This window comes from Capricornis sumatraensis, chromosome 3 (genome assembly GCF_032405125.1).
Source record: "Capricornis sumatraensis isolate serow.1 chromosome 3, serow.2, whole genome shotgun sequence".
NCBI classification, from domain to species: Eukaryota; Metazoa; Chordata; class Mammalia; order Artiodactyla; family Bovidae; genus Capricornis; species Capricornis sumatraensis.
This window is the reverse complement of record NC_091071.1, coordinates 174,570,949-174,595,192: the sequence shown is the minus strand read 5'-3', so window position 1 is coordinate 174,595,192 and position 24,244 is coordinate 174,570,949. Positions and strand designations below refer to the sequence as shown.

General features: G+C 58.0%; 1 protein-coding gene across 1 annotated transcript in view; it reads left to right on the top strand.

Moving 5' to 3' along the window:
- Window positions 1-306: 306 nt before the first annotated feature.
- EPHA8 (EPH receptor A8) overlaps window positions 307-24,244 on the top strand; it is a 34,075-nt gene continuing 10,137 nt past the window's right edge. The window contains exons 1-5 of the mRNA XM_068969613.1: window positions 307-400; window positions 5,705-5,769; window positions 12,111-12,774; window positions 20,545-20,700; window positions 23,180-23,515. Coding sequence (XP_068825714.1) covers window positions 307-400; window positions 5,705-5,769; window positions 12,111-12,774; window positions 20,545-20,700; window positions 23,180-23,515 — 1,315 coding nt within the window. The remainder of the gene's footprint in view (window positions 401-5,704; window positions 5,770-12,110; window positions 12,775-20,544; window positions 20,701-23,179; window positions 23,516-24,244) is intronic.

The following is a 24,244-nucleotide window of genomic DNA, read 5'->3' as shown; positions in this document are numbered from 1 at the left end:
GGGGCGGGCGGCGGTATCCACGGGTCGGTGTCCGCGGTGCGGGCGCCGCGTCCCCCCCGCACCCGCCTCGGTGCTGATTGGCTCGGCGCCGCCGTGACAGGCCGGCCCCCGCCCGGGGCGGCGGCGGCGGCGGCGGCGGCAGGGGCGGGCGCGGGTGCCCGCGTGTGCGCTGCGAGCCGGCGTGTGCGCCGGTGTGTGCGCCCGGCCGCCGGGTGTGCGGGAGAGCAGGGAGCGCGCCGACGCGGGCGGCCGCGGCCGAGCCCAGGGTGCGCGGCGCCCCCGCCCGCCCGCCCGCCCGGCCCGGCCATGGCCCCCGCCCGGGGCCGCCTGCCCCCCGCGCTCTGGGTCGTCACGGCCGCGGCGGCGGCGGCCACCTGCGTGTCCGCGGCGCGCGGCGAAGGTGAGCGGCGGCGGCTGGTGGGGCGGGGGCGGCCGAGGGGCCGGGGGCGCGGCGCGCACAGCAGCCGGAGCGAGCCCGCCGAGAGGCTCAACTTCCTTCCCCTCGACCCCAGTGCCCGAGGGGCTGGGATCCCTGGATCTGGGTTGGGAGGGGTGGCACCGCGAGACACCCGGGGTCAGGGGACGGAGCGCCGGGGACAGGGCTGGGGGGAGAGGGACCCGAGGGCTTGAGGATGAGGGACAGAGGCACGAGGGACAGGGGGACGGGACTCAGGGGTTCGGAGCCGGGGACAGGGAACTGAGGACCGGACACGGGATGAAGGGACCGGACCGGAGGATGGAAGACGAGAAGCGATGTAGCGGAGAGAGGAGGCAGGGCAGGGCACGCGGTGCGGGCAGAGGACAGAGGGACCCAGGATGCAGGGTGAGGTTCAGAGGGCTGAGGAGAAGCGGCCCAGCGTCCAGGGCTGGGGACCAGGAGGGGAGCAGGAGGATCAGAGAACAGGGCCGGACGGGGGGAGACGGGCGTGAAGGGCAGGGAACGAGGGTCTTGGAAGTGGGCTGGGCTGGAGGGCTGGGGGGACGGGAGGACAGCAGCCTGCCCAAGGAGGAGCAGCTTCAGTGGGCGATCGGGAGAAGGGGCCCGGGAGGAGGGGGCTGAGCGGGCTGCAGACAGACTGAGGCGGGCAAGGCCCGGAGGGCTGGGTCTTGTCCAGGGACAAGGCTGGGGAAGTCGGGTCACTCCGGGGGGATGCAGGATGAGGGTGTGGGCTGAGCAGTAGAGACCAAAAGGATCTGGGAGGGGATAAGGGAAGCCAGGAGAGGGCGTCTATCAGGCTTCCCCAACACCTAGGGCTGCACACCTATGTGCGCGTGTGCGTACACACACACACACACACACACACACACTCACCCCTTAGTCCACTGGGCACCCCAGGTCCAGCTCAGGACGCTGCCCTGGTTTCTGCTCCTCACCCAACCCCTGCCCTGGCCCCCCTCTCCTCTTGCAGCTCTGCCAGGAGGAGGCCTGACCCAGGGCTCTGTGCAGATCCTAGGGTTCACAGCCTGGCTCCAGAGCTGCATCCTCAGCCTGGCAGGATGAACTCCCAGATTCCAGGGAGCTCCAGAGCCGGTGTTCCTCATCTACGCTCAGACACACCACTGATCCACCCCTCACACAGGAGCAGCTCACAGAGACGCAGTCATACCCACAATCACACATGCATCAGCAGCCACGTGTTGGGATTCACACACAGAGACCCAGGCCCGAAGAGACAGTGTGCATGGACAGCCCCCACACCCCTACAGTCAGATGCACAGAAGTGCGGCCAGTACGCAGGTGCACGCGTGTGCATGTAGAGATTCGTGCGTGTGAAAAGATGCACATTGTGTGTAGACGCCACATATGTGAAAAGGCCCTCAAACTTACACTCCTGTCCCTAGAAATGCGTGTGCACAGCACCAACAAACACAGATGTACTGAACTCAACCTCCAATGAAATAGGGGCCACGCAGGGAGCAGGGACCAGAGCAAGGGAGCTGCGGGGTGAGTAGGGAGGGGACACAAGCGGATGGGGAGAAGGCGGCAGTTTCTTTGCCCAGGGAGATTCTGAGGGGCCCACAGAGAATGCCTGGGCATTGGGTGGTGCAGCCCCAACTCCGTGCTTCAACCCTCTTCTTTGAGGAGGATCCAGCACCCTCCAGAATGGCCAGACTGGCAAACCCCAGATCCCCCTAGGGGGGGACTTTGACCCGGCTCCCGGGCAGAGGGCAGACCGTTTTGGCCCGGGAGAGAGGCTGTGTCCGGGGAGGGACAGCAGCTGGGGAAGAGGTAAGGTCACCAGGAGAGGAAGCAGGGGATGTCTGTCAGGGGTGGGAGGGAGGCAGGCAGGCCTGGTGCCAGGGCCCGGCCATACCTATTTGATCAGCACAGCAGGGCGCCCCTGCCTGGGCACAGGTTACCCTTGTAGGTCCAAAGGTCCTGGGTAGAGACCTGGGGCCTGGGTTCCACGCAGGACAGCCAAGAGTCTGTGCGCTGGTGCAGGGCCAGGACTGGCCGGGGGAGACTGTGGGAACTCAGGGAGGGGACTCTTTTCCCAGTGGGGGTCCTGCAAAGGTGACAGTGCCCCCAGGCTCCCCAAGTGCCCCTGTGCCTCAGGGCTGGGGACGGACCTGCACCTGCAGGGATGCCCCTGAACCCTACCAGGCTCAAAGCCCCTTTTCACTCTCTGATGTGGATTATCCACCAATTTGGGGTGATCTCCGAGGCATTCATATCCCAGCTGACATCCCTGGGCCACCCCGAATTCTCCAGCCTCACCACCATGCGCTGTGTCCTCCGGGAATGTAAATCAATTTAAGTATTAGTCTCAGCGAAATGGAATGGGGGAAGGTGACGGCTCGGGAGGAAAAAAAAGAAATCGCATAATACCTTCCTCAGTCAAACAGGAAAGGCTTAAGAATTATCTGTGCTTCTCAGAGCAGGGGCGGGACCCACCTGATCCCCCAGAGCAGGCCTGCAGGTAGGCCTGGGAGGGACGCCTGCAGACATCTGGCCGATAAGGAAACTGAGGCACAGAGGGGTTCAGTGGTTGCTTCCCTGAGGGCCCTGAGAGACCGAGTGTCTAGTCTCCCATTTGCAAGTGGGGAGATGGGCCCAGAGAGGGTCACCGACTTCCCAGGGGTCACACCATCCAGCAGAGCAAGAGGACAGAGAAAGCCCGGCCCTGGTGAGCCAAAGCGTTGGCCTCTCCAAGGGGACTCAGGCCCCGGTAGGAGGGGCCTAGCCCTGGACTTCCCTCCAGCCCCGTGAGACCTCCTGTGGGCCTGGAGCCTCCCGTGAGAGACCCTCTGTGTCCCCCCAGAGAAGGGGACAGGACATGGGGAAGAGGGGGACAGAGAGAGAGGCAGGGAGGGGATGGACAGAGGCCGGTCTGGAAGGAATTGGAACAAGCAGCCTTGGAATCTGGTCGCTCTTCCTGAATCCAATAGAATCGACTTTTGGTTTATCTTTGGATTATCTGAGCCACCCTCCTTGGCTGATTGATCATGAATCAGCTGCAGATGTGATTGGGGATTCCCAGAGGGGAGGGAAGGGCCTGGAAAGTGGGGGTCTGCAGGCCTCTGCCTCTAGAGTCGGGGTGTTCAGGGGAAGAAGTCCCAGCAGCCCCTGGGTGGGCACAGGTCTGAGTTGTGTCTGGGCGGTGCTGGCCCAGGGGCCCTTCAGTTCCGAGACCCCCATCTGGGATGTGGGGTGGGGTGGGGGAGCCCACAGGTCCCTGTTCGCACCACCCCCCCCACTCCCCAAACTCAGCCCGCTGGTCTGGGGGAAACTGCAGCGCAGCCCCTCCCCCGCCCACCGCCAGCAGGAGGAGAGAGCTCCTGACCCAGTTTTCTCGCCATTGCCGGGGAGGGAGGGAGGGAGGCGGGAAGGCTTCTTTGCCTGCCGCCCTGGCGTGGGGCCGGTTCGGCTCAGGGAAGGGAGATCCCCCCTGCAGACGTTGCCTCCATCCCCTGGTCCTGCCCGCCCCTCTGCCCAGTGGGAGGATCCCAAGCCAGAGCTCAGAAGGCCCTCCCTGGCTTGGCAAGTCCTTTTTCCAGCTGGCCTCTGGAGCCCCCCCTACCCCCGAGCCGACGCTGGATGGGGAGAGTGAGGGGAGGAAGAGGAAGAAAATCAGCGCAGGAGAGCATCTGCACTCCCAGCATTTCCTGAGGACACTTGTCTCCATCACTGAGGGCAGGCGCAGAGCTATGCAAATCTCAGGCCGAAGGACAGCACCCACCCTCTCTTCAGGAAAGTTCCAGGAAGGCCCATTTTAACCCTCTGTGGCCTGCCTAAGTTAGCAGATTGGGTTGGTTGGAGTGGTTGCTGGCTGGGAGAGGTGGGTAGATAGAAGAGAAAGGGAAATGAAAGCTGTGAGACTCAGAGCCCAAACTCCTTTCATCAGATAGATCAAAGGCAGCAGGGGCCCAGAGAGGTGAAGGGACTTACCCAAGGACACACAGCAGTTAGAGGCAGTGCTGGGATTCAAGCCCTGATTTCTTCCCAGTTGAGTGCATCTTTATCAGCTTAAAGTGAGTGATGCTTACTGCTCCTAGGCACCAAGAGAGAGGCAGGAGGGCCGGGACTCAGGGAACAGGAGCCAACTTTGGTGAGGCATTGGGTCCAGGTGTGGCAGTTTACTGTTGGCCACCCTTATGTATCATTATGCCCATTTTACAGATGAGGAAATTGAGGCTCAGTGAAGTACAGGTCACCCACTACCAAGTAGCTGTGAGAGGTGAGCCCAGCAGTGTCTGATTCTAAAAGCAGGTTTTTTTCTCTACCCTGCTCTTGGTACTTTGCAGGGTCCCCTTCGGGGGTCTGGCTTACACTTGCCTTTCTGGCCAGCACTCCTTTCTCTACCACTGTGACAACCCAGAGATTCTGCTCCTTTGGGCTCAAGCTGCCAGGGCTGGTGGCTTTGTCTGAGGTCCTCTGGGTGCCAGCCCAGGAGTCACACCTGTGGAGCGCCAGGCACCGTCCTAATCTTCCCTGAGGCTCAGTGTTTTCATCTGGAAAATGGGCAGAGGAATGAGCACCTTTCGGTGTTGCCGTGTGGGCCACGGATGAGGCACTTCAAGCTCCCTAGCAAAGCCCAGCTCACCCTATGTGCTCCCCACGAGGCAGCGCTTCCTCCTCCAAAGCCCTCCACGCCCATGTGCACCGTGGACCTGCTCAGTGCGAGGTGCCTTTTGGGGACCCTGGTGATGGCAAAGCTGGGTCCAGTCCTCTGGATGGAGGTTTGACTTACAGCGCAAACATCAGTGGGTGCTTTGGATTGACACCATGTCCTGTGAGAGGCCCAGGGTCAGGTCATCTTCACAGCCCCCTGTAAGGTAGGCATCACCATCACCCCATTTTACAGGGGAGGAAGTGGGGGCTCAGGGATGGAGGAAACTTGCTCAGGGACACACAGCTCCCAACTGGCAGAGCTGTGATTCAGATACAGACCTCCCAGACCGCCAAGCCCAGGCATCTGCCTCTCACTGCACCCCCCAGTCGAGGCAGCCTAGCACTCGGGGCAGCTTGAGTCTTCTGGGAGGTGAGAAGATTATATTTTGTGGTGGTGGAGGAAAGCTTCAGGAAAGAGCAAGAACTTGAACTGAGCCTTGAAGGCTAGGGAAGTGAAAAAGGACCCAGAAACCAGAGCTGGAGTGTTCAGGGCTGAGAACAGACCCCAGTGTGGCCAGACCACCCTGGTCCTGAGGGACTGGGGAAGGGGGTGGCCAGGGATCTGATACGTCCTTGTCTTCTTTTCTGCAGTGAATTTGCTGGACACGTCCACCATCCACGGGGACTGGGGCTGGCTCACGTATCCGGCTCACGGGGTGAGTGATGGGCGGGGGGGGGGGGGGCCAGTGCTGTCCCTCTGTGAACAGAGAGGCTGTGATGCCCAGTTCTTATTGTCAGGCAGATCAAAAGGAAGCAGAGGCCACGAGAGGTGAAGGGACTTACCCAAGGACGCACAGCAGTCAGAGTCAGAGCTGCTGACTTCTTAAATTTAGCGCATGCAGTCTTTTGGAATTCCAGAACCAAGTCCGGGGCCAGCTCCCCCTTCTTCTGGTCTGAGGCCTGGATGTGCTATCCTACGTCTGTGTCCCAGGCCCATCTGGCCTCCATGGTGATGCTGGGCTCAGCCCATTAGATCCCTGTACTCACAGGCGACTCCCTTCCACCCTCCCAAGGAATTGGCATGGTAACCCCAAGTGTCCAGAGCCAAGGATGCCCTGCCCAGTCCCCCTGATTCTCCTAAATCTCAGAGGGGCAGGGCGGTAAAGCAACATAAGCCTATGAGCTTGGTGGGGTTGGGCCCCACCATCCACAAGCTGAGTGTCCTTGGGTCACCACTTCACCTCCCTGAGTCTCAGTTTCCCTGTCTGTAGAATGGGATGAACACTGGCAACCTCGTGGGGTTTGCTGGGAGGGTGAAGGGAGATGACACGTGGTCTTGGCACCATGCCTGGCACAGGGTGGGCCTCCATTAAATGTATTATTATCATTATCATTGTCATTAGTGTATATTATGGCTGTATCTCACATAAATTTCCTCCTATAAGCATGATCAGAAACACACACATCCCCACCATAGACACAAACACGTCTGGTGCCCACAGCTGCTTTCATGAATGCTTCTGCTTCCATGGCTCTGGAGACAGAGTGATAATAATACTCGTGATGACAGTGACACCGAGCTGATTTTTGAGTGTTTCTTTACTTTGGGGTAAGATTGTAAGCTGGGCTGTCTGGCGGCTGTGACCAGGGCCAGGGCAATCCCGGCTCCTCTCTCCCTGGGGGTCTGTCCCCAGGTGGTGGCGAGCTGAGCCTGCTGTCATCCCCATACACCAGGCTTCAGGGAGTTGAAGGGGCAGACCAGGGCCCCTGAGAGCCAGGAGGGACCCCTTCTGTGCCTCAGCACATCAGCTGTGCCTGAAGACAGAGGCTTGGCCCTGGGAGTGTCCCTTTACCCCCCAGGGCCTCAGCCTCTCCCCATGAGGGGCTCTTCTGTGTGTCCCACACGGCTGTCTCCCGGGGTGTTCGTGCGTGCGAAGGGCTTTGGTGCAGGAACCGGCTCTGCCAGTGGCAGGGGCTGCCCCAAGAGCAGGTGACTGCCTGGCTGTGGGCTGGGGCAGCGTCTTCCCTGAGACTCAGTAGCTGGGCAGGAATGGACTTGAACCCCTGGTTGGCACTGGCTGTCTCTGTCCCTCTGTCCCACTCAGAGCTTAGGACTTGGTTTTTAGGGTAACAAGAAGTAGGAAGGATTTTAAGCAGGGGTAGGTGGTGAGAAACATGACTGGACTCTGCTGGTGACGTAAGGTTCTTTTGTTTGCTGGATGCTGTGAAGAATGGCTCGGGGAATTCCCTCTTGGTCCACTGGTTAGGACTCCGTGTTTTCACTGCCAAAGGTGCAGGTTCAATAGCCGGTCGGGGAACTAAAGATCTTGTAAGCTGTATGGCACAGCCAAAAACAAACAAGCAAAACCCCCTAAAAAGAGAGTGGTTCAGAGTTACTCATTTCACTTGATAATTAGAGCAAATAATTTATATTCACATAAAGCGAAGTCGCTCAGTCGTGTCCGACTCTCTGCGACCCTGTGGACTATAGCCTACCAGGCTCCTCCATCCACGGGATTTTCGAGGCAAGAGTACTAGAGCGGGGTGCCGTTTCGTTCTCCAGAGGATCTTCCCGACCCAGGGATCAAAACCAGGTCTCCCACATTGCAGGCAGACACTTTACCGTCTGAACTACCAGGGAAGTCACATAGCTCTTAACAATTTGTGGGCATTATCTCGTTTAACCACCACTACTAATTCTGCAAGTGGTACAGCCATCCCATTTCACAGATGAGGAAGCCGAGGCTCAAAGCAGTGAGAAAAATCTTTCCACCATCAGGCAGGTTTCAAGTGATGGATGCGAGCTCAGATCTCTCTGGGCCTGGAGCCCTCACTGAGTCCCTGCGTCACCTTGTGAAGGGCTGGGAACCGATCCTGCATTATTTACTGAAACAGGGACCACCTCCTATCAGTACGGGGCCTGGAGATGGGGCTTGCCCAGAGGAGAGAGAAAGCCAGAGGAGATCTCTGTTTCCAAGCTCTGGATCTTGAACCTGTGGCAGGCTGGCAGGTGAAACGTGCAGGTGCCCACATCCAGGGGGTCTGGGGAGGGGCCTGGGAATCTTTTGTTGAATAAGTTTGCAGCTGGGTGGAGGTTGATGGTCCCTGCGGTTCCATCCATTCTCTGATCCTGGAGTCTGTTAAGCACCCTGGGTACAAGGGTCATCCGTTACTGTCTCCAGCCTCACCAAGTTATCAGACCGTCAGGCAGGCCGCATAGCCTAAAGCCAGCGGTGCTGGGTCTGGACGAGCTGATGGTGCTCTGCAGCCTCTCATCAGCGTGACTCAGGCCAGTCCCTTTACCTCGCCTCCACCTCCTCGTTTATAACACAAGGATGATCACAGAACCTGCTCCCTGCAGTTGTCATCTGAGAGATGATGCAGGGAAAGGACATTGTACCAGCAAGAAACCAGATGCTCTGAGAGGTTAAGCATCTTTGCTAAGATCTGGGAAGTCTGACCCCAGAATTCACGCTTCTAACCAGGCTGCACCCCTCTCTTTGGACCCCTCCATCCACGCACTGGGTCGTGCTCCACCTCAGCTGGTGAATTAACAGCCACTCGTGAATATTCCTTTTTATTGTCTCTTGATCCTCACCATCCCCTGGAGTGATGAAAGGGGCAGGCATTGGCTACCTCGGTTTACCTATGAGAAGTCCAAAGCTCAGAGAGGGAATGTGATCTGCCCAGGGGTGCACAGCTGGTTTGCTGCTTTCTGTTCCCTAGGGAACAGAGTTCCATAGGGATAGTGGGGGCTGGGGGGGTGTGGTATGTGCCAGGGGCCAGAGAGGCAGCTGGGGTGGCCTTGGCACCCGGCATGGAGTGGGGGTGCCCCAGGTAGAGAACAGGGCTGATTCTGCCCTTGTGCCACCCGCCAGGAATTTGTGCCACTCTCTGTGTTTGCGGCAGCCCCTGAGGCTAAGCCAGGCCTTTGGCCCTGCTCGAGCGGCTGGAGCAGACTGGGATCGAGCTGATTAATTTATCTGGGTCCCTGGCAGGAAGCAGACAGTGAGCAGCTGGCTGGCTCTTTGGTGCTCCATTAATTGTGACAATGACTTTAACCCCAGATGTGACACAGTGCTGCCCAGAGCCCCGGCTGCAGAGTGGGGTGCGGCGTGGGGGTCCTTCTTGGGGTGGGGGGGGCGTGCAGGAGGCATACAGTCTTTCAGGTGAGGCTGGCACAGCCTGGTCTGCTTCCCCAGGGGTCCCTGGAGGCAGGCACGGGGGTGATGGCAGTCCAGCGTCGTGTCAGTCCCCTTCTGGGCCAGGCCCAAGCTAAGCACCGGGCAGTTTTCTTTTCCATTCGTCCTCTCAAGTCTCACTGAAGTGGGGCCTTTCTGAGCCCCTCTTACAGATAAGCGGGATGGGGATTGAGACCATATAGCTGACCAAGATGAAGTCAGATCAAGGGGCTTTTGTCGGGCAGGGAAGACTCAGGATGCCCCAGACCCCCACTCTAGTGCTTGTGGGACAGCTCGGGACCCTGCCGGTTCTCAGAGCACAGTGAGGAGTGGTCTTCGCTTCCTCCCCCTCCTCCCAAACTGTCCTCCCCTCCCCGACCCCTGCTTAAGCCATAGGGCCCCTAGTTCAGAGACAATGGCCACAGAGGCCCAAGAGAGATCACAGCCCTGCGTCTCTGATGCACCCAGGACAGCGACCCCAGAGCCTGTCTCCTCCGTCCGCCCTTGGCGCCCAGCCCCTCCTCAGAACCCTGAGGAGTCCACTGAACTCAGCCCAACAGCAACTACTCCCGGCCGATCAGCATTCTGCCGCTAAGGAGGCTGCGGTCCAGAGAGGAGTGGCCATTTGCCCAAGGTCGCAGAGCCAGTTGAGACTGAACCCAGGCCTCTCGACTTCCGTTTCATTTCTCAACGCTGTGTCTTCGGCGTGGCTCTTCTGTGTCCAGACTGGGCTTGCTGAACATTCCTGGCCCTTGCCAGCCTCTGCTGAGGCTCTTCTCTCCCGCCCCTGCAGAAAGGCCCAGCCTCTGCCCTGCAGGAGGTTTTGCCACACCCTGAGTGCCCACACCCTGAATGCCCACACCCTCCACACTCCATCTGTGAGAATGTGAGGGGGCTTGTTGGGGGAGAGTATTTCTTGTGCAATTCTTTTCATTAGTTCAGTCTCTCGGTCATGTCTGACTCTGCGACCCCAGGGACTGCAGCATGCCAGGCCTCCCTGTCCATCACCAGCTCCCAAAGTTTACCCAAACTCATGTCCATTGAGTCGGTGCCATCCAGCCCTCTCATTCTCCGTCGTCCCCTTCTCCTCCTGCAGCAAGATACACTTAGCATAACATTTGCCGTCTTTTAGCCACTTGTGAGCCTCCAGTTCAGTGGCATTGAGTCCATTCACGCTGTTGTGTGACCGCCACCCCATCCATCTCCAGAATGCTTTCATCTTCCCAGACTGAAATTCTGTGCTCGTTAAACAGTAAAAACTCCATGGCCCTCTTGCCTCAGCCCCTGGTAAGCACCGGTCTACTTGCTGTCTCTAGGAACCTGCTGTAAGTGCCTTGCACAAGCAGACGCATACAGGACTTGTCCTTTTGTGTCTATTTCACACAGCATCACGTGTCAGAATTTCCCGAGGCCCCACTGTATCAGTGCACACATCTTGTTTGTCCATTTATCCGCTGGGGGGACTTTTGCGTTTCCACCTCTGGGCGGCGATAAGCACGGGTGTGCAGATCGCTGGTTGTGTCCCTGCTTTGGTTTCTTTCGGGTGCACACCCAGAAGAGGAACTTGCGGTGATTCTATGCTTAATTTCTTGGTATTCGCTGTTTTCCACAGTGTCTGCACCAGTTAACATTCCCACTAGCAATGCACAGGGTTCCAATTTCTCCACAGCCTCGCCAACCCTCGTTATTTTCAATTGCTTTGACAATAGCTAATGGGTGTGAAGTGGTATCTCACTGTGGTTTTGATTTGAATTTCCCTAATGCTTCATGACGCTAAGCATCTTTCCACGTGCTCTTTAGCCATCTGTGTATCTTCTTTAGAGAAAAGTCTGTTCGAGTCATTTGCCCGTTTTCTAATTAGGTGTGTCTGGTTCTTCTCTTTTCGACTGTAGAAGTTCTTTATATATTCCGGATACTAATCCCATATCAGACACGTGGTTTGCAGGTGTTTTCTTCCATTCTGTGTGTTGCCTTTTCACTCTGTTGATTGTGTCAGTGATGGTCACTGGTTCACTTCTGAATCAGTGAGGCCTGGCCAGCACGTGACACAGAAGTGATCATACTCAACTTTCCCGCATCCCAGTACCCCCTTACCCAGGGCAGCCCATGGTGGGGGCAGAAGGAACATCACACACAGCAAGGCAGAGGAATCCATCCATCAGACAGTCATTCAACAAGCACCAGTTCAAGGGGTGCTGCTGAAGGATTTGAGGCCAGGGTACAACATAGCTTCATGCAATTAGAAAGATCTTTCTGGCAGCTGATGTGAAAACTGGACCAGTGGGCTCACTGACTTCCCCACGCAAGTCACCCCACTCTGGGAGTGACGGAGTAGCTGTGTAGAAACGAGGTCAGAGCTGTGTGGCTTTGGCCTCAGTTCCAGTCCTGGCTCCGTCACTCAATAGCTGTGTGACCCTGGACACACAGCTCTAGGTCTGAACTCCTCGGTTCTGTGAAAAGGCAACAGATAACGCTTCCCCAGGATATCCCTGGTGGCTCAGACAGTAAAGAATCCGCCTGCAGTGCAGGAGATGGAAGAGACACAGGTTTGATCCCTGGGTCGGGAAGATCCCCTGGAGAAGGGAATGGCAACCCACTCCAGTACTCTTGCCTGGAGGATCCCATGGACAGAGGAGCCTGGTGGGCTACAGTCCCCAGTGTCACAAAGAGTCAGACACGAGTGAGTGACTAATAACGCTCCCCCGTAACCACATGTGTAGGGTGCTTGGCCTCTTGATGGCTGACAGTCCGCTGGAGGCTGGAGAATGTTCAGTCTTCTTTCCCAGACCTCCCCTAGCACCGGGCGCGTGGCTTGTGGCAAGAGAGGGCCAGCCGCTGCCTCTCGCTTCAGCCGGCTGTGGTCTCTCTGCCCGCAGTGGGACTCCATCAACGAGGTGGACGAGTCCTTCCGGCCCATCCACACGTACCAGGTATGCAACGTCATGAGCCCCAACCAGAACAACTGGCTGCGGACCAGCTGGGTGCCCCGTGATGGCGCCCGGCGCGTCTACGCTGAGATCAAGTTCACCCTGCGGGACTGCAACAGCATGCCCGGCGTGCCAGGCACCTGCAAGGAGACCTTCAACCTCTACTACCTGGAGTCGGACCGCGACCTGGGCGCCAGCACACAGGAGAGCCAGTTCCTCAAAATCGACACCATCGCGGCCGACGAGAGCTTCACGGGGGCTGACCTGGGCGTGCGGCGCCTCAGGCTCAACACGGAGGTGCGCGGCGTGGGGCCCCTCAGCAAGCGCGGCTTCTACCTGGCCTTCCAGGACATCGGCGCCTGCCTGGCCATCCTGTCCCTCCGCGTCTACTACAAGAAGTGCCCCACCATGGTGCGCAACCTGGCCGCCTTCTCGGAGGCGGTGACGGGGGCCGACTCTTCCTCGCTTGTGGAGGTGCGGGGCCAGTGCGTGCGGCACTCTGAGGAGCGGGACACACCCAAGATGTACTGCAGCGCGGAGGGCGAGTGGCTGGTGCCCATCGGCAAATGCGTGTGCAGCGCGGGCTACGAGGAGCGGCGGGACGCCTGTGTGGGTGAGCATGCCTCTGCATGGGTGGGCTGACGGCTGGGCTCAGTACTGGCAGGGCTGACGGGGCTGGGGGGGCGGGGGGCTGGCAGGCAGGGTTGGCACAGTCGGCAAGTGTCTGGGTGGTGCTCACAGCACCTGGGAGGATGCATGAAGCCCTAGCGTTCCTGTGTCTCCAGGCCACCTGTGTGTGTCTTGCTGGGAGGGAAAAACACCACAGCCAGATAGACCCTCCGTGGGTGTTGTGGAGAGCTCCATCTCTGGGCACCTGTGTGACTGGGGTGTACTAACTGGGTACATATGTGTGTTGGGGAACAGTGATGGAACCTACCACAGCCGGCACTATTTTAAGTGCTTTTCACCTATGAACACATTTACTCCCCAAAGCTATCCAGTGAAATAGGAGCTTTTATTATCCTGGCTTTAAAAATAAGGATGCTGAAGCCCAGAGAGGCAAAGTAACTTCCCCAAGGTCACACAGCTGGGAAGTCACAGAGCTGTGATTTGAATTCAGAAGTCTGGCTCCAGAGTCCAGACTCAGAACCACTGAACTGCTACCCTATTGAGGAGGGGGTGTCGATTGGAATCTGGGCTCGGGGTGAATGCACGCGTGGCGTACAGGAGCATTGTGAAGATAGGCGGGCGGGAACAGCCAGGGTGTTTTCCAGGTTGCACTGGGTGTGTCTGCCCGCAAGCAGGCGGAACTTAGCTAGAGATGTGGGGGAGGGGACAGCTGAGAGCACCTGGGTCTTGAAATAGCACCTGTTCCCACAGGTATTCTGCTGGAGTTCCCATGTCACAGACCAGGAGCAGGGCTGAGTCCAGGCTGTGTGCTTGTGTGTGTGTGTGTGTGTGCATGTGTGTGTATGTGTGTGTGAGCGTGTGTGTGCGCGTGTGTGCATGTGTGTGTATGTGTGCGTGTGTGTGCATGTGTGTACATTGTGTGTGCGTGTGTGCGCACGTGTGTGTGTGTGTGCGTGCGTGTGTGCGTCTGCGTCTGCGTGTGTGTGCATGTGTGTGCGTGTGTATGTGTGCGTGTGTGTGAGTGTGTGCGTGTGTGTGCACACTTGTGGTCAGCAGGCACACATCTTGGATCGGTGTAGCCGGGCACCCCGACAGCCCAGGCACCCCGGGAGGGCTGGCGAGCTCACGTAGCTGGTGCCCCAGCTGTTACTGGTCTTGGCCTGGCTGCCCTCTGCTGTCCCTTGATCTCCCCAGGGGCTGGACACATGCCAGGCCAGCCATTCAGCCCAGCCTGGTGAAGCCTGCCGTGGGGACCACTGGGTCTCCTGGGGAAGGAGATGTTCCTGGGCAGGGATCAGAGAGACCAGGGCCTGCCCCCAAGACGGCCTCAGGGAAGACTGGGATGGGGCCCTGAAAGACACTCAGAATATCCTCAAAGCCCTTAACTGCTCCTACACAGGCCCTGGGACCACACTTACAGGGACCCTCGGGCCTCTCAATACTGTGCCTCTGTCCTAGCCAGCAGGAAGGCCCCTGGGTGCTCACAGGAGCAGGACACAGCCTGGCCGTTTCAGGCGATGCTCAAGGTGGCTTCAGAGACCACCCCAGTCCACTTTAGGAGTTGTCTCGCCCCAGGAACTCCGGGGCCAGATTCCTCCGTCCAGCCACCAGGCCCTTTCTGGCCCTTCTCTGGGGCTGTCTGATTTCCTGTACATGTGTGCTAAATCGCTTCCATTGTGTCCAACTCTTTGCGGCCCTATAGACTCTAGCCTGCCAGGCTCCTCTGTCCATGGGGTTCTCAGGCAAGCATACTGGAGTGGGTTGCCGTACCCTCCTCCAGGGAATCTTTCTGACCTAGGGATCGAACCAGTGTCTTTCCTATCTTCTGCATTAGCAAGCGGGTTCTTTACCACTAGTTCCGTCTGTGAAGCCCTTAAATCTTTTTTTACCCTGCTGACTGCTATAAGTTCACTCTCCTGGACCCTAAACTCCAAAGCACCTTCTGGGACGTTTGTCTGTTTCTGGATTGGTTCTACCTTCTGTGGCCTAGTTTGCCAGGCTCCCCAGGCCTCCAACCTCTCCCGGTTCCTTCACAGACATCCCTGTACTTCTCAACTTCCTGCCGGGTAACAGTAGCAACAAACATTCCTATCGCCTTTACAGCTTCCAAGGGGATTCCTAGCACATCAATTCATTGGCTTATTGTAGCAAGCAGGTATTACAATTCCATTTTACAGATGGGGACACTGAGGCCCAAGAGATCGTGTCCTGCTTAGGCACACAGCTGAAGAGAGGTGGAACTGAGTCCTGAGTCAGGTCTGTCTTGCTCTGAGCTATGTGTAGGCTTTTCACCTATCCCTGGCCCATCCTGACTGCATTCCCCGCTAGACCCAGTTCCCAACATCCCCTTATTCTGATGGGGATAATAAAATCTCTTAGAGACAAGTTTTCAAGTGTTTGCTATGTGCCAGGCACTTTAACGAGCACTTCATACAGATCATGTCAGTAACTCATCCATGCATAGGGGATAGAGGCACAGCGCATCCCTGTCTCCAGGGAGTTCACAGCTTCTCATCCTTACAACAGTCCTCAAAGCTAGGCATTGTATCCCCACCTCACAGATGGGGAAAACTGAGTCCCCTCAACTTAAGTAGCAGAGCAGGGATGTGATCCCATGTTTCCTCACTCCAGAACCCTGAACAGCCTCCTCTGTCCACAAAGCCTTCTGCAAAGCCTTGCTTCCCAACTCCCTGGGGTAACACTAAAACAGTTAGTACCCAGGACTGTATAAGCTGTAATAGTCAGGTGGGCCAGCCTGTGGATACCTGCTCAAGGTCAGCTGTCTCCAGCCCTGGGTTGAGCCAGGGAGAACACCAGGCCACTTGTTTGTCCAGCGTGCATCCTTGCCCTTCAAGGGAGACTGGTCCTCCTGAGTTTGGGGTGGGGGCCTCACTCAGAGGTACTGCTCCTTTTTGGGCGGAGATGGAAAGTGAAGCCTGAGACGGAATGCATCTTGCCCAAGGACCCACAGCACGTCAAGGGCAGGAGTCCTGGTGAAAACCCCAAGGCTTGAGCAGCTGGACGTCCTCAGAGCTGGGAGAAGTCAAGGCCACTCCCATTTCCTGACACTTCTGGCCCGTTCATAAAAAATAATAAAGTAATGCCAAAGCAGGGTTTAGGGAATTGCAGCCTGTTTTGATTTTTACATTTAAATCACAATACAACATAATTATGCCAGTTGCAAGATAATTACAGGTTTTATAAAATAATATTAATTCATCGTGCACTGCAGGCAGTGGGGTTTGGGGACAGGATGCCAGTTTTAAATCACGCAGGGAAAGACGTTTCTCAACCCTGTCGGTGGGCGCGTGCGGTGCCCACTCCTTGGTGGGCAGCCCGCGAGCTGAGGGAGCTAGGGGCCTAAAAGGAGCTGGGCACAGACTGGGCGTGCCTTTGCTGATCTACTTGAGATGACCTCAAAGCTGCAGCCCCGTATCCAGCCTGAGCGGGACCTCCGGAGACCCATGGGGCCCTGCCCTTCTCCACTGGGCAGTTCTCTCTGAGCAAACAGGGCTGGGTGAGGGGGTGCCAGCCTCCCCTGCCTGGGTGCCCCTCCGTCTTCTTTCTAGCGACAGGAGAAGGGACCCGGCGCTTGAGGGCTGTAGCAGCGGCCAGGCCGATGGCGACAGCTGTCAGGCTCTGTCTCGGTGGTCTCACCCTCGTGGCTCCCCTGAGAGTGGCCCAGCAGCCACCAATTCTACAGAAATGACAGTAGAGCCCAGGAGAGGGGACCAGCCCAATCATGTGGCTTTTTAGAAGCCTTCCTGAGACCGTGTTTGGGCCTCGGGGACCCACGGAGGCGCATCAGAGCCGGGCGGAGCTAGTGCACTTTACCTGTGGGGAAAAGGGCCCAGAGAGGCCAAGTGACCGTCCCGAGAGCGCACAGCTAGCAGTAGTTGATTGAATCCCAAATCTCCCAAGCGCCTGACCAGAAAACTCCCCACGCCACCCAATTCCTGACCCACTGACCTTCCCCCAGCCACCCACGTGGCTGCGCCCCCTACCCCGAATCCAGAGTAGAAGGGCCTCTCAGAACACCGCGCAACACAGCAGCCACCCAGAGTCCCAAGTCCCTAGCACTGTCCTTTCCGCCACCTGGACGCAGAGTATAAGCCACCCTCTGCGGCCCTAATCATCTTTCTATAAATATCAGAGCATCTCATTTCGAAGGGGCAGCATGAACAACGAGCTCCTTTGCCTTCCTGACTGTGTTTAAAATCTGATTTAGAATTAATTTCCTTTGGTCGGCCACCGGCAGACACCTTATTTGTCAAATCTCAAGCTCTTTGCAGGGGAGAGGAGAGAGGCAGCCGGGGCCCCTGGCAGCTGCCGGCCTGACAGGCGGCCTGGGCAAGGTGCCCTCGGCAGGGGCGGTAGCCCCTCCTGGCCCGCGGCCGACACCAGGCACCGCAGACGCCGGAAGCGCCCTGGGTCGGCAGGCCCCAGCCCAGAGCCGCTCCATCTGTCTCGGCCATTAATTCCCGGCTCTGCCTCCAGGTCTCCAGGCTCCCCGAGGCCTGGTGATTAGTATTCTTATTAAAGATTATTTTATTTTCATTGAGCGGATTAATCTAGCCTTGACACTTTATAGCCATATGGGTATTAGCCGAGCGTGAGAGAACCACCCCCCGGTGGACTGGCGGGATGGCGGAGCTGCCTCTAAGCCGAGGCCGGGTGTTGAGAGGCTGGTCGGGGGAAGGCCCCGGCTCCTCCGGAGGCTCCCCCTAAACCCGGGTTTGCATCCTGGCTCAGCTGGCAGCCTGGGGCGAGGCCCTCAAGTTCCCCCGAGCTTCTGTTTCCTCTCTGCCAAACAGATGTATTCACACCCACTAAGCAGAGTGGTAGTAGCAAGTGCTGGGCACTGTGCTGGCGTGAATTCATGTGTATTCACTCCTGTCATTCTTACAACAGCCCTCGGAGGTGGGAGCTCTTCTTATCCCCATTTTCCAGATGGAGACACTGAGGCCCAGCAACTTGCCCAGGGTCACTTAGCCTCGGGGAGGGCAGGGACTGGTTGAGCAAAGGAGCCCAGCAGGCAGCCTGCTCCTGAGTTTCCGCTCTTGACGGAGGACCCGCTGAACTCTGAATGGTCCGGCACTCCAAACACAAAGGCTGTCCTGGGGCGCTTCCTCAGTGCCACGTGTCACGCAGAGATGTCACACCGCACATGGACTGGTCTGCCCCTCACTGCTCAGAAAGCTCCCTGAAAGCAGCGTTAGCTCTTGTTTGTCTCCAGTCCATCGCAGAAGCTCGGTGAATGTGGGTGAAGGAGCAGACGAGAGACAGAATAAGCAGGCGGTTCCCACGACATTAATCGATGTGGATCCGATGATTCCAGTGTGATAGAACGTCATTTAGCTCACCAACAGATTGGATAAATATTTGCTGGCGAAGTGTAAAGCCTGTTTCCTGTGCCTGCTTCCTGGGCTCAGAAGGACGCTCTTGGGCTGTGCCCCAGAACTGGGCCTCCTGGGGGCCTCCCAGGAAGAGGAAGCAAGGTCACATGATGTCAGCTAGGAGCCCCCCAACTCCAAGCACCTGGCCCCAGTCAGGGGCCTCTCCAGGGGCCAGGGAAGAGGTCTCAAAACTGAACCACGTTTGCCCCGACTCCCCAGCCTTCTGGCTTCACAGTCTCTTGAGTCTGGGAAGCAGTTTAAGGATGTCATCATGTCCTCTGATGGCAAGTTTCCTCCCAAGTTTGTAGAATTTTACAAATTAACTAGAGTTTAGCTATTATAATCAAGAGATACAATCAAATCAAATGAAGCTTCTCTCAAGCCCCGAGTTTTCCCAAACAGGACTAGGCAGAGACAGAGCCCAGTGTTTCCTGGTGGTCTCTGTTTCAAAGCATTCAGTTCCACAAGTGGAGCTGGGAGCCGCCTGACGGGGTGGCATTTGGTCCTCTTGAACTCCTGGGGTCTGTCTCTGCTCAGAGCAGATAATGGAAGGATTAGCTCACTTTGAAAACTCCCACCAGTGTTGACAGCTCTATGCTGGGCCAGACCCTAGGAACTCTGAGATGAATAAGGCCCTACTCAGAGAGATCATCTGCCCTCAAGGAGAGAGAGTCAGATACACAGATGAAAAAAACACAGCCGTAGTGTTGCAGGTGGTGAGACTAAGCAGGGATGCAAAGAGAGAGAGGGGAGTGGTCGTGTCTGTGTGTGTATGTGTTTGTGTGTGTATGTGGAGGTGTCCAGAAAGGCTGCATCAAACACACAGTGAAAAGGAATTTGAAAGAATTTGACAGGGAGATGAAGGAGAATGGGTACAGTACGTGCAAAGGCCCTGAGGCACGGAGTACGGAGATTGGCCGGTCCTCTAGTTTGACCTGAGAAAGGGGGGCGTGAGAGGTGGCACTGATGGGGGCTTCCAGGGGGCTTTGAATGCCAGGCTTTATTGTGAAGGCCACGGAGAGCCTGCGAAGGTTTGGATCAGCAGTGTCACTCGAGAGCCCCTCAACACGCGCATTTGCCCTCCCTGGACAGCTGACTCGTTCTCGGGGCGGGTCACTCCTCCCACTGTTTACCGTCTGCCACATCCTCGGCTTTTATTTTCTTCTGGAAATGATCACAGCTGCTTTTACTGAGTCTTCCCCACCTTGAAAAAGGCCAGCTTCTTGAGGGCAGAGACCATGCAGACCTTGTTCAAGACTGTGTCTCTGGCACCCAGCTCAGAGCCTGGTGTAGACGAGGTGCTCCTGGAAACGGGCAGAAGGAATGGGGTGGGCTGGGGCTGGGGCAGCAGGGCTGGGGGCTGCTTGGCCATCAGGGCAGAGACGCATGGCAGGTGAGGCAGAGGGCGGAGAGAGGGTCAGATGCGAGACGCGTCAGTCCCAGCCACGGCGATGGTGACGCGGATTCTGGGAGCGTCAGGAGCCCACAATTCCCAGACAGTCGGCGGCGCTCAGGGCACTTGTAAGACACAGCTTCCCAGGACACAGGCCTCGGTCTCCTAACTCGGTGACTGTGATGGGGCCAGGGTCCGTGTTTTCATAGGGGTGTCTCCGTGTCTGTCCACGTCTGGGGGCCTCTGGTCTCATCACTCATCTTTTCCGGCCAGGTCTATCGCCCACCCCATTCCCTGACTGGCTTTCTTGTCCCCCCCCCCCCCGACCACCACGCAGGACCAATTCCTGGGGTTTTTTGGCCCCCCTTGGATTCTTCCCTGATGGCTCAGATGGTAAAGCGTCTGCCCGCAATGCAGCAGACCCAGGTTCAGTCCCTGGGTCGGGAAGGTCTCCTGGAGAAGGAAATGGCAACCCACTCCAGGATTCTTGCCTGGAAAATCCCATGGACAGAGGAGCCTGGTAGGCTACAGTCCATGGGGTTGCAAAGAATCAGACACGACTGAGTGACTTCAACTTTCTTTCACTTCCTTTGGATTCTTAGCCATGACCCCTGCCCCCGAGGCTAGTGGTGCCCTGTGAGGGACAAAGCCTGGGAGCCTGGGCAGGAGGGGTCGTTGGAGATGAGGGGCGCTCAGAGAGGTTTCTTCCTGAGCCAGCTGTGGGCTGGTTCTCAGGTGTCAGGGTCCCAGCCTCCGCTCTGCCCCTGCCTTGCCGTGCAGCCCTGTGTAAGTCACCGGCCGTCTCTGAGCCTCGGTCCCTGCACCCACAGATGAGAAGAGGAAAGGGGTGATGCTGGAGGTCTGGACCTCTGTCCCCTGGGGAGCCCTGGGCCTGAGAGCCCCCTCCCTGAGGCCCGTCAGCGGGGCCCGGCTGGCTTACCCGAGGCCACCTTCTCCTCCACAGCCTGTGAGCTGGGCTTCTACAAGTCGGCCCCCGGGGACCAGCTCTGCGCCCGGTGCCCTCCCCACAGCCACTCTGCGGCCCCTGCCGCCCAGGCCTGCCGCTGCGACCTCAGCTACTACCGGGCGGCGCTGGACCCACCGTCCGCCGCCTGCACCCGTGAGTACCGCCCCGTGGCCCCAGAGACCAGGACCCCGTGTCCCCAGGGAGCCAGGTCTCTGCAGGTGAGGCAGAGAGAGGACAGGTGACTCTCTTGGGCCAGGGATCGGTCTGGGCCTGGGGGTGACTCCGACCCTCCCACCATGCCCTTGACCTCTCTGGGCCCTCAGCTTCTTCTCATTGGTCACCTGCCATCTCTCCAAGGAAATCTTGCCTTTCCTCCCTCGGTCTGTCCTCTCTGCTCTGAAGGGCAGAACAAGAGCTGGACCCCTCCCTTTCCAGCACTGGGTGGCCATGGCATCTTCTGACCCAGTGGTCATACCAGTGTCCCGGGGGCCGGGGTGGGCGAGCGCTGTGGAGGGGGTTGCCCCTGAGGCAAGGCGAGTATCAGAAGGTGCCCCCCATCAGTGATGGCCTTGACGCATTGGTAGGAGCTCCTGAGTTCTAGGAGCTGCTATTGTGTGTGGGGGACAGAAGATGCCTGCGTAGAGCATGCGCTGATCAAGTGCTTGTGCCCCGGGTGCACAGTGCACACACGTGTGTGCATCTGGGTACCTGCAGTGGCCTCCTGAGTCCCTGTGGAGCTCTGTGAGCTTGGCGTGTGCACACCTGGCCAGCCAGGGAGACGTGTGCCTGGAGAGCGTGTGCGCATGCCCGTACCTGGGGCACTCCGAGGGAGCTGGACCCCAGGCCCGCAGGGCCAAGTGTCTGTCAGTGTTTCTGCCGATGCAGCTCCTCACTGGCCTCCTGGTCTCCTCTGCCCTCACCCAGAAGGGGCCTGTCACCCCCAGCCCAGCTGGGAGGAGCTGCAGCCAGCTCAGCCCCACCCCCTCTTCGCCTGCCCTGGGCTCTTGGGATGGCGTGAGGGGGGCCTGACGCGGTGCTGAGGAGCTTTGCTCTAGAATTTACCCCCCAGCATGATCTCCGTGTTCCCTGCCCCCGCCTCCATCCCCACTCAGCCCCAGGCCCGCTGCAGAGGCCGATGAGGGCCCAGGTGTGCTCAGATATCATGTACACACACTCATATACCATACACTCACACCACACCACACCCTCATATACCATATACTCACACCACACACACTCACACACACACACACTCATATACCATACACCCACATACCACACTCCCCCCCACACACACACACACTCATATACCATACACCCACACACCACACCACACACACATACACACCAGGTGTACTCATATACCATACACTCATACCACACACACACTCATATACCATATACCCACACACCACACACACACACACTCATATACCATATACCCACACACCACACACACACACACACACACACTCATATACCATACACCCACACACCACACCACACACACACACACACACACACACTCATATACCATACACCCACACACCACACCACACACACACACACACACATACACACCAGGTGTACTCATATACCACACTTACCCACACACACACAGAGGTGTACTCATATACCATACATACACACACGCACTCATATACCATACACCCACACACCACACCACACACATGCACGCACACACACACACCCTCCCTCCACTGTTCCTCCCCAGACTTCCTGTTCCTTTGCCCCTGGGGCACCTGCAGGCACAGAGAGGAAGGCGAGGGACACGGTGACCACTCTGGGCTCCTCAGGCTGAGTGAGCCCAGCTCTCGCTTGTGGACACTTGCTTTCAGCTGGCTGCAGTGCCCTCTACTTCTAGGAATGTTATGCTTGTGAAAAGCTAGACTTCTGCCTTCCACACCCTGCAGATTCGAAGGTTTCTCTGTGATTCTGAGATTCTGTTTTCTTAAAATCTAAGATTCCCTGTTTGGGATTCTGAGAGTTGAAATTCTGAGCCTCGGGGGTCTCCATTACCCCCCCTCCACCTCTGTTCAAACCCCCACCCCCGGGACCCTACCCCAGCCCCCAACCCCCAGCCCCATCCCTTTCCTCTATGTCCTTGTGCTGACCAAGCTGGGGGGCCCGCCCTGGGACGGAAGGGAGGGAGGGGTCTCTTGGGACACAGGCTCCACTCTCCTCCACCTCAGCGTTCCGTGCCCTTTGCATGGAGTCCAGCCGGGGGTTAAGGAGCGGAGTGTGGGACGCAAGTGCCTGGAGCGTCTCACCGGGGGGACTGCTTTGTGCAGCCTCTCCCCAGCTCTGGAGGAGAAGTTTGTGAAGCAGGCTTTCTGTGAGGCAGACCCCGGCATCCCTGTGGTCCTGCATGGCGGGGGGGGGGGGGGGGGTGGCTTCTGTGCCCAGACCCTGACACTGCGCTCCTTAGCCTGAGGGCAGAGACACCACCTGTGCCCTCGGGGAGCTTCCAGAGGATCCAGTAGGTGTGCCCTCATCTCGAGGGAGCCCCAGGGATCACGGGGAACCACAGCCCTTCCTTGATCTGGTGAGGGAAACTAGACCAGCCCAGATGAACACCCACCAGGCCTGCCTGTCTCTCTGTACGCCCCAGGGCCCCCCTCGGCGCCGGTGAATCTGATCTCCAGCGTGAACGGGACGTCTGTGACCCTGGAGTGGGCCCCTCCCCTAGACCGGGGCGGCCGCAGCGACATCACCTACAACGCCGTGTGCCGCCGCTGCCCGTGGGCCCTGGGCCACTGCGAGACGTGCGGGAGTGGCACCCGCTTCGTGCCCCAGCAGACCAGCCTGGTGCAGGCCAGCCTCCTGGTGGCCAACCTGCTGGCCCACATGAACTACTCCTTCTGGATCGAGGCGGTCAACGGTGTGTCCGACCTGAGCCCCGAGCCCCGCCGGGCCGCCATGGTCAACATCACCACGAACCAGGCAGGTAGGCGGAGGTGCCGGTCCCCAGCTCCCCAGCCCTCGCCCTCCGCAGCCTCAGAGCTGCAGGTTGCCTTTGGGCAAGTGCCCACCTGTCTAACCCTGTCCTCCTGACCAGGATGCCGAGCTACAGGCTTTCCATGCCCTTAGAAAAATAGAACACATGCTCTTTGCGATCCTGTGGGCTGTAGCCCCCCAGGCTCCTCTGTCCATGAACTTTTCCAGGCAAGAATACTGGAATGGGTTGCCATGCCCTCCTCCAGGGGATCTTCCCAACCCGGGGATCGAACCCACGTCTCGTACACCTCCTGCATTGGCAGGCGGGTTCTTTGCCACTGGCGCCACCTGGGAAGCCCTCCTGTAAGTGGGAGTGATCCAGAAAGCCCTGTGGGAGACCAGCATGACCATCCAAGGCCTGGGTTCCAGAACTTTCCCCCTCTGCCTCTGTTTACTCCCTCATGCAGTAGGAATAATCATACCTCTGCGATTACTGTCATGAGGCTTAAGTGAAGGAGATAAAAACGCTGAGCCCAGCAGCTGGCCCGTGGTATGTGCTCAATAAATGTCATTAAAAAATAAACTCACTCTGATGGCCATTTTCCAGAACAGCAGCCACTGCTGTCCCTGGGATGGTTTTGGCCACACCGGTTTGGACAACAGCCATTTAGCTCTCTGTTTCTAGCCAGTCGTTGGGCCGAATATAGCCCCTTTCTTTCCCCATCCTGGTGGGTCCTGC